Source organism: Podarcis muralis, chromosome 2 (assembly GCF_964188315.1).
Source record: "Podarcis muralis chromosome 2, rPodMur119.hap1.1, whole genome shotgun sequence".
Classification (NCBI taxonomy): domain Eukaryota; kingdom Metazoa; phylum Chordata; class Lepidosauria; order Squamata; family Lacertidae; genus Podarcis; species Podarcis muralis.
The window spans coordinates 15,588,088-15,598,111 of record NC_135656.1 but is presented as its reverse complement, the minus strand read 5'-3'; the positions used below and the strand labels follow the sequence as shown (position 1 = coordinate 15,598,111).

The 10,024-nt window shown below is 49.2% G+C and overlaps 1 protein-coding gene across 4 annotated transcripts in view; it reads right to left on the bottom strand.

The window, feature by feature from the left end:
* Positions 1–1,542: 1,542 nt before the first annotated feature.
* The window catches only part of ASIC1 (acid sensing ion channel subunit 1), a 209,530-nt gene continuing 201,048 nt past the window's right edge, over positions 1,543–10,024 (bottom strand). For all 4 annotated transcript variants that reach the window (XM_028710682.2, XM_028710691.2, XM_028710700.2 and 1 more), the window contains 3 exons: positions 7,763–7,842; positions 6,594–6,698; positions 1,543–5,252 (listed from right to left, as the gene is read on the bottom strand). In XM_028710682.2, coding sequence (XP_028566515.1) covers positions 5,148–5,252; positions 6,594–6,698; positions 7,763–7,842 — 290 coding nt within the window. In that variant the 3' untranslated portion in view covers positions 1,543–5,147. The remainder of the gene's footprint in view (positions 5,253–6,593; positions 6,699–7,762; positions 7,843–10,024) is intronic.

Below are 10,024 nucleotides of genomic sequence, written 5' to 3'. Positions count from 1 at the left end.
TACAACTCTCATCAGCTCCAGCCACTTTGAATTGTAGTCTAAAACATCTGGAGGTTACCATATTGGTGTATGTTGACTGACAACAGCACTCCAGGGTTTCAGACAGGGGAAATTTCCAACTCGGGTTGCCACCTGTGTTCTGGTGAAATACAGGGTGGGGTATTGTGGTTGGGGGATGATTCCCCCCCCCCCATTTGTTGCTGAAGTGATTTCAAAGCAATCCATGACGATTTATAGCAGCCTGACAGGATGTCCCTTCTAGAATTTGTCTCACACACGAGAATTTGTAAATTTGCCTGTGCTCGGCTAGCAAGAGCTTAAATACATGATCTTTCACATACCCTTTCAATCACATGCATTTGGAGAAGATCCCTGACTTGGAAGAGAGAGAGCGAGTGTGTGTGTGAGAGAGTACAGTTGGTACCTCGGGTTACATACGCTTCAGGTTACAGACTCCGCTAACCCAGAAATAGTACCTCGGTTTAAGAACTTTGCTTCAGGATGAGAACAGAAATCGTGCTCCAGCAGCGCAGCAGCAGCAGGAGACCCCATTAGCTAAAATGGTGCTTCAGGTTAAGAACAGTTTCAGGTTAAGAACGGACCTCCGGAACGAATTAAGTACTTAACCCAAGGTACCACTGTACAGTCATACCTCGGGTTGAAGTAGCTTCAGGTTAAGTATTTTCGGGTTGCGCTCCGCGGCGACCCGGAAGTAACGGAACACGTTACTTCTGGGTTTCGCCGCTCGCACATGCGCAGACGCTCAAAATGATGTCATGCGCATGTGCAGAAGCGGCAAAATGTGACCCGTGCACACGCAGACGCGCAGTTGTGTGTTACATTCTACTCAGGATGCAAACGGGGCTCCGGAACGGATCCTGTTTGCATCCAGAGGTACCACTGTACTGGAAGGAATGCTACTGGAAGGATTTTTTAAATTTTGTTTTGAGAGCGAGAGAAAGAAAGAAAGAAAGAAAGAAAGAAAGAAAGAAAGAGAGAGAGAAGACCTGAAATACAGGACAAAATCAGGGGCTTTATTTCACCCAGGTCAAAGACCCAGTTTTACACACCCATCCTTGGCCATTTGTGTACACACGCGCACAGGTGGGAGCCTCAATGGCACCCCTCTGGAGGCTTCACCCGGGGCAAAAAACCTGGCTAGCCCCACTGTAGCTATGGCACTGGCACTTGTATCAGTACAAGATGTAGTGTTTTATAGTGAACTATGGGACAATCCAGTATTATACAGGACAGGGGGCAACCCTATTCCCAGACCTATCTGGAGATGCTGGGATTCGAATCCAGTACCTGCAGGAAAAGCAGATGTTCTGCCACCCAGCTACAGCCCTTGCCTGACTCTTCCTGATGTGCTGTTCTTCCCCAAGGAGCTGGCGCCGGCGTCCACCTCTGCACTGTGTGAGTGATGGCTGCCAGCCCTGCGTTACTATGGTGCCGCGGCGGTTAAGCAAGATAAAAGAAGGATGTTAATTGTGATGGATTTCTGCGGTGGGGAAAAAGCTAAGGAGAAAAAGGCTGAGTCTCCATGGTTGATATCATCCTTTATATCATTGTTAAAGAGGAGCCGTTTTTGATATACAATGCATTTGTCATCTTCTTGTGCTTCCTATGAAAATGTGTACATAGTACAGATACCAGAGAGAATTCAACACTTTATACACTTGAAGGCATTCAGAGATCGGTAGTTGGGGGGGGGGAGAAATTATAATGGCACAATATCAAGGCTTTTGATGCTACTGGATGGATATATCTACACTGAGATGGCGCATATAGAGAAGTGTGTACGTATTTATCTATATATATATGTACATATATATATATTATAATAATATATATCGTATATTTTATACATAAGAAATATAAAATGAGCATGAAGTAGTAAAAACGGTCAAATTAAAAAGGGGGGGGAAGAGGTCAAACTCGAGCCCTATCTTCAAAAGCTTTCAAGCAGAGAAGTAGAAAGAACCAAATTAAAACTAAAGAAAGGTAAACATATCTCCACCCCCCCTCCTCAATGCAGAGACCCCCTGCTTCTTTCCAGAAAGGTCCAGCCATGGCAGAGTTGCAGCGTCTTTGGGAAATATGGGCCTCGATATATTCGGGAGGCTGAATACAAACAACAAACGCCCCTTTCACAAGCAAGTCCGGACCGCCGAGCCCTGGAATAATCAGGATCGAAATAAAACAAAGCCTTTTCGAAAGGGAAAAGCAAATAAAACCAAAGCGACGATGAGATTTTATTGCAAAAGCTCTTAAAGATAAGGAGAACTTTGGACCTGGGAAGGCTGCCCATGCAGCGAATCTTGGTTAATGTTGAGGGAAGAGGCAGGCACGAGATGCTGTGGAGACCCAGGCTGGGAGAGGTCAGCCAGTTGCTTCCAAAAATGAAAAACCACCCATGTCGGCAGATCTCCTCTCCACCCTCCCTCCCCAAAAATCTGAGAGCTGGCCCTGAAGGGCATCAAAACAAGCAGGCAAAAAGAGTCCTAGAGGCAGTTTTAGTAGCCATCAGGGCCCATGGCTCTTGTGGGGCTGCAGGTGGATATCTGGGGCACCTTCAGGTCATGTTTCTTCTCCAGCCCTTCCATTAATCCCCATAATATAAGCAGAACGTCTGTCTTCCCACCACCACCTCTGCTTTTCCCTTCGCACCCATTGGGTCATAAGGCATAGGAGGAGCAGAGGCCTAATCCAGTGCCACTCTGTCTCACACTCACAGACACAGCAGAGATGGACTTGAATAATCCAGATTTGCATTCTGACGGCTGGTTCTTCCAGCCTGTTCAGATCCCAGCTGTGTACATTATAACTTGGACAGCTCCGTTGACTTGTGGGCAAACCCCAGTTGAACCCAGTTGGGAGAAGGCATCAACAAATGCGACCCTCAAAAGGTAGGGTGAGGAAGACCAAGTCACCCCTCTCTCCTCATCCCTGCCTGCTAAGGCCTCTAGTTTCCAGCTCTGTCGAGCTGTACAGCTCAATGCAAAATTCTTATGGACCTTTCTCTCCTCCCAAAGAGACCAGGAGTGATTCACACATGCACCTTCTCTCAGGACAAAGCTGGGCAGACAAGCTTGCCAGATTCCTTCTGCAAAACCAAATTCTGGCCAAGCCTCTCCACCAATGTCAATCCCTCTGTTTGGCTGAGCAGTTGATTGGGCAATCTCTGGATAACAAACCTGGGCTTTTGATGGTGGCTTTCAATGGGATTGTCAAAACTGACTGACAGGGACTCTTCCAGGGTTTCAGGCAAGGGGCTCTCCCAGGAGCACTTGGGGGTGCCAGGGATTAAACCTGGAGCCTTTTGCATGCCAAGCAGATGATCTGCCACTGAGCTATAGTAGGAATCAGGAGCAGGTGGGAGCCCCTTTTGTGAAGAGGTCATCCCCTCTTCATCATGATAGCTTCTCACCACTGCTCTTGTCTTCTCATGATGGGCACTGCGAACAGGTTGCGTGGGAAGCTGAATCAGTATATAAGGAAGCCCAAACCACTCTGCCTAATCCTTCCCTCCCCCCCTGCATGGTACTTGACCCTCCCAGCTTGGGAAAGCTCCCTCCCAAAGGATCTTGGTGACCTCCCTGTTGTACAATCAGGTGGTTGTAACACACTTGTTCCAAAACAGGACATGGCGGTGGGATTCTGCATATCTCCTGCACTGGGTAAATCCAGGAGGCCTTGCTTGCTAAGACTTACAAGACTGTCATCTTCACTCCCCTGAGCTGATTTTTATTCCTGTCTATGCTGACGATACGTTAGAGCAAACATTAAAAAAAATAAAAATGTTTTACACCATTAGCATGCAATTGCCTGGAGACCTTCTATGTGTTTTTGATGGTGGTGTGTCCCTCAGCCCATCACTGCTGGCAAACTCCTGGCTGAATGTTAGGATGGGTTATGCCTGCCAAATGCCCGTAGGGGCAATAGGTTTTCTGCGTTGCACCAAAGCGGAGCTATCACAGTCACTAGCCTACAGGCAGGTCCTTTCTGTCCTTTTGTAGTGTGGTGCTGAGGCAGGAACTGGCACTGGTCACCCTTACACGTCTGCACAGCCAAAGAAATGATGCTGTGTCCCTTCTGCCTGTAGGACTGGGCTATAAGTTGCCATGCCTCTGTAGAAGGTAGGGGAGAGGGTCAAATTCAGCAGGGTAGGCCGCTTGCACCTTCTCCTTTCAGAAGCTGCAGAACCCTCAAGTGAGGCTCGTTTGAAAGCAATCTGGTTTTGTACGCTACTGAGAAACGGCAGACTTCTCTCTGAACCTTACTTTTCACGTAACCCCTAAGAACATGCACAGAAGGGGCCCAGGGCAGCTCGTAGCAACACCAATGTTTTGAACTTTGGAACAGCTCATCTGCCAATCATTCCTCTGCCTCTCTTGGGGGGTGAACAAGGCTGAGACCCAGACCAGGCTGGAGCAAAAGGGAATCAGGTAGTTGGGCGAGACAGCAGGTGATATTCAGGTGGGCCCTCACAGTTCAGTTGCGGTCTTGCTACAGGGAAAGCCTCAGCTGTGGCCTCCCACAACACACAGCAAGGCGGTGATACAGATGACGGTGTGAGGGAGGGAATGGAATTGATGTAGCACCTCCTTTGGATACGGCAAGGGGCCCTTACGAAACCGAATGCTGCGGGGGAAGAGTTTGGCTGGCACTCCTGTAGGTTCTTCTTGGCATCGACGTTGAAAGGAAAAAAAAGGGCCTTCACGCAAGGTGGCTGACACCAACAAGGCATGGGGCAGCGTGGAGGCCAAAGGGGGGGCACATAGGCAGTCAAGACTTCTCCGCATGTGGACTGGAGAAGACGGTATCCTCTCCTCCACTTGGCAGCTCCTCTGTCGAGTTAAGAGTCCGAGGGCATTCACAGGGACAAGAGCAGAAACTGGTGTGGACCTGGTAGAACAGATAACCCCCCCTGCCCCCCCACCCCTCTGTCCAGTTTGCTCCGTGTGCGTATCGCTGCCTTGGTCTGGGGCGGATGGGTTGAGGAGAGGCCGGATCCAGCTTGCCTCCCCCTGGGAGTCTTGAGATAGAGGCCCTGACGAGTCAGTTGGCAGGTTCGTGGGCTGGGCCAGGGCTGCTCAGCGAAGGTCCTTCCCTTTGGTAGTGTTAGTTGTACATCCAGTGGTCAGTTAGCAAGTAAAGTCCTCAAACGTTCCCCGGGCCGGATGGTGAGGTAGGATGTTGGCCGCGTACGTCATGCCCGCTGGGTGGCCTCGGATGCTCTCGCACGGATTCTGGGTTTGCAGCGGGGGGAGAGGAGAGAGGAACACAGTGGGCATTGCAATTAGCACCGTAAACATGACATGATAATGAATGGGGTAGCGTGTGCAGTTCCAGGATTTGGGGACCTTCTAGCAGTGCGGTGTCCAGGTTTGAGTGCTGGACGGTGACCCAGGAGACCAGGGTTCGAATCCCCGCTGAACCATGAAGCTCACTGGGTGACCTTGGGCCAGTCACTGTCTCTCAGCCTAACCTACTTCATAAAATCAGGATCCAGGGAAAGGTCACTAAAAAAGGTCACATTTGGTGTGTGCACCCACATAGGGAGATGACGATCATATGTAACCTTTGACTCAGCAGCTATGCTTAGTATCAAAACTTCCTCAGTTCCAAAAATTTCCAAAAGGATGGATATGTTGCATTGTGCCATGAGACTGGAGGCTACAGAATGACTACTTCTTTGTGTGATAAGCTTTTAAGTGGCTGCTGGTCATGTTCTGAATCCACTCTTGGGGGATCTCTATGCTGAAAACTAATTTAACAGTGATCTGGCATTATACTATAGAATTACAATAGTTTGCTATATTCTTAACCTATCCTGGTGTCTTCCAGATGTTTGGGGCTACAAGTTCCATCAGTCCCAGTTGGCATGGTGGGGGCACCAGACTGGAGAAAGCTTATTTAATCCTACAGTTGTAAATAACAGTGACTCCCTCTTGCCAGGGCATCTTGGGAGCTGTAGTTGTGCATATGTGTGTAAAGGTAAAGGACCCCTGGATGGTTAAGTCCAGTCAAAGGCGACTATGGGGTTGCGGCGCTCATCTCGCTTTCAGGCCGAGGGAGCCGGCGTTTGTCCACAGACAGCTTTCTGGGTCATGTGGCCAGCATGACTAAACTGGCGCAACGGGACACCGTGAAAGAAACCAGAGCACACGGAAATGCTGTTTACCTTCCCGCCAAAGCAGTACCTATTTATCTGCTTGCACTGGTGTGCTTTAGAACTGCTAGGTTGGCAGGAGCTGGGAAAGAGCAATGAGAGCTCACCCCATCGCGGGGATTTGAACTGCCGACCTTCTGATGGGGAAGCCCAAGAGGCTCAGTGGTATAGCCCACAGCGCCACCCGCGTCCCTATGTGTCTGTGTGGTGCTGGTAAGGGATCCTTTGTAAAGAAGTGGCAGGCGCTTCTCCAAACTGCAAGTCCCAAAATTCGTTGTGGTTGAGATAGTTAAAGTGGTATGAGCATGATATAATCAGTTACGTTGCTAGTGTAAATGGAGAGGGGTGGGGTGGGGCGGGGGGAGCGATGCGACATGGGAATGCACGGCGCAACGTGGCAAATAGCTTAGACACTCACGTGGCGTTTCACATCATCCAGACTCAGGGCTACCCCTTTGTCGCTGTTGTTGCTTTTGTGTTTCTTCTGGCATTTGCCACGGCGAAAGAAGCGGAACTTGATAATCTAGAGATGGAAGTGAGAAGGAAGGCTGTCGGTTTCAAGTAAACCATTCGCAAAACCATTCGCAAAACAGCCATGCCGTTTTGTCACTTAGGACTGTGGCTAAAGATTGGGACCATCAGCATCTTGGTGCTGGGAGAACCTTGCTGGGAGACGCTATAATGCAGCAGTAGCTAACCCTCAATTCAGCTGTCCAATTTAGCCCTGCCCATTTTTCTAGTCCCCCCAAGACCCCACCAATTTCAGCAGGGGAAGATTAAAACACAGCATGGGATTGGGCAGAGCCTATGGCGCTGGTGGAGACGCAAATCACCAGTGTGGTGTAGTGGTTAAGAGCGGTGGACTCGTAATCTGGGGAACCGGGTTCGCGTCTCCGCTCCTCCACATGCAGCTGCTGGGTGACCTTGGGCCAGTCACACTTCTCTGAAGTCTCTCAGCCCCACTCACCCCACAGAGTGTTTGTTGTGGGGGAGGAAGGGAAAGGAGAATGTTAGCCGCTTGGAGACTCCTTCTGGTAGTGATAAAGCGGGATATCAAATCCAAACTCTTCAAACTCTTCTTCCTCCCTGATCATCAGATTCCTTGTTTGATGTATGGAGAGGAGCTGACCATCCTCTCTCCTTAGCTGATCTGCATGGGTCAGCTCAATTGTGTGTGTGTGTGAGCATGCGTGTGAGTGCGTGGCTGGCCACACCTATTTCTGACCATGCCCACTGGTGGCATACGGTCCCCAGAGGATTGGCCAAGGGGGAATGTGGTTTTCAGGCTGCAACGGGTAGGTAGCCCTGCAAGACCGCCTTAGCTTAGACAGCTGAGAACCCCAAATAAAGATGCATTTGCAACTGTGAGGAAGGGGCATTTTCCTACTGCCACAAAGCATCATTAGATTCAGACCACTTTCCACCTCCCTAAGAGCTCAGAGCACCTCCCATATAGTCCCCAGGAGAGTCTCCCATCCAGGCCTTGTTTTAGCAGTGGAAAGGCTTTGTGTGCCTTTGAAAAGATTCTCCAGACGGTAAGCAGATCTGTACCCCGTTCCCCATCATGCTCCAGGGAGCCAAACTCACTTCGTAGGCGTAGTCAAATAGCTCCAGCACAGTTAACAGGCTGGCTCCAATGAACAGCCCCATCTGTCCCCCGATGTCACCTGCAGGCAGGAGGAGAGGGGAGCAATAATTAGGTCCTGAGATTGGGGCACATTTCTCTGGATCCCTAATCTGAACCCTCAGCTCTCCAGACTTGGTTGGTCCAATCTATGCTGACAGGGGAGGTCAGCAGGGACATGGTGGTTTAAGAAGCCCAATGTGGTCTGGAGAGAGGATTTCCCCTCCCCCCCATAATTTTTATTAAATTTTCTGTTTTACATTTTAGAATATTCATTTAAACAACCTTAAAGTATCAATGACATCCCTCCTTCTCTTTCCATGGTTCATTTTGAACAACATAAAGGTAAAGGGACCCCTGACCATTAGGTCCAGTCGTGACCAACTCTGGGGTTGCGGCGCTCATCTCGCTTTATTGACCGAGGGAGCTGGCGTACAGCTTCTGGGTCATGGGGCCAGCATGACTAAGCCGCTTCTGGCGAACCAGAGCAGCGCACGGAAACACCGTTTACCTTCCCGCCGGAGCGGTACCTATTTATCTACTTGCACTTTGGCGGGCTTTCGAACTGCTAGGTTGGCAGGAGCAGGGAGCTCTAACCGCCGACCTTCTGATCGGCAAGTCCTAGGCTCTGTGGTTTAACCCACAGAGCCACCCTCGTCCCTTTTGCATAACATAAATCCCCGCATATTTTAAATAAACTAAACCATTCAGTATTCCATTATTACATCCATCAAAACTACAGATAGGTATCCATCAAAACTGTTGATTTTAACTTAATGCTGCCCATGTTTCCAAATATACACATTTCTTCCCATATATTCAATAAACATTTTCCAATCTTCTTTAAACGTATGTTCTTCTTGTTCTCTTATTCTATATGTTAGGTCCACAAGCAGCACATATTCCATCAGTTTAAATTGCCATTCTTCTTTAGATGGGACTTGGCTCATTTTCCTTTTTGGGGCTAACGAAACACGGGCTGCAGTACTGTGGTCTGGAGAGAGGGATGCCAATTGTCTGACATTTTGCTTGACTTGCCTGCCTTAGGTTTGGTATTTATCAGGTACTTTGTGGAATAAATCAGGTGTTTGGATATATCTCCCCTGCCATTCCTCTCAAATGAGCCTGTTTTAAATATTTCTGCTGAACTCCCCAGCCTGGTCCATTGGATTGTTCTCTGACATGCCAACATGTGCTCCAAACTCCTGTTTGTCCAAACCTCTCCTGCTTTTCCCCAAATGGCAAGGCCCCACCCGCTAAAAAAATCAAAAGTCATGCTTGGCTCCATCCACCGGCCGAGTCTTGTTCAAACCACACTTTGGCAATCCTAGTTTGCCACCCTCCCTCTCCACTCATTTCTGATGTCACCAGGTGATTGCTAATACCTATCTTTGAAGCAATATTTTTCTTTACAGCACTGGACTTTCCTTTCGCTTCCAGGCATATCCGCAACTGAGCGACCTTTCAGCTTTGGCTCAACCGCTTGATCAGCTCTGAATCTACTTGTACTTGTCCTCCGCTCTTCTCAGTAGTATGTTGGACGCTTTCCGACCTGTGAGGCTCATCTTCCAGCGTCATAACTTTTATATGCCTGTTGTCTTTGTCCATGGAGTTTTCTTGGCAGGGATACTGGAGTGGCTTGCCGGTTCCTGCTCCAGGTGGATCACGTTTGGTCAAAACTCCACTGTCCATATTGGGTGGCCCTGCAGGGCATAGCTCATAGCTCCTCTGAGTTATTCAAGCCCCTTCGCCAAGGCAAGGCAGTGATCCATGAAGGGGCAGTGATCCATGAAGGGAATCACTGAGAGCTGGACCATAAAGAAGGCTGATCGCCAAAGAATTGATGCTTTTGAATTATGGTGCTGGAGGAGACTCTTGAGAGTCCCATGGACTGCAAGAAGATCAAACCTATCCATTCTGAAGGAAATCAGCCCTGAGTGCTCACTGGAAGGACAGATCCTGAAGCTGAGGCTCCAGTACTTTGGCCACCTCATGAGAAGAGAAGACTCCCTGGAAAAGACCCTGATGCTGGGAAAGATGGAGGGCACAAGGAGAAGGGGACGACAGAGGACGAGATGGTTGGACAGTGTTCTCGAAGCTACAAGCATGAGTTTGACCAAACTGCGGGAGGCAGTGGAAGACAGGAGTGCCTGGCGTGCTCTGGTCCAGGGGGTCATGAAGAGTCGGACACGACTAAACAACAACAACATCTTTGCAGCCTTAAA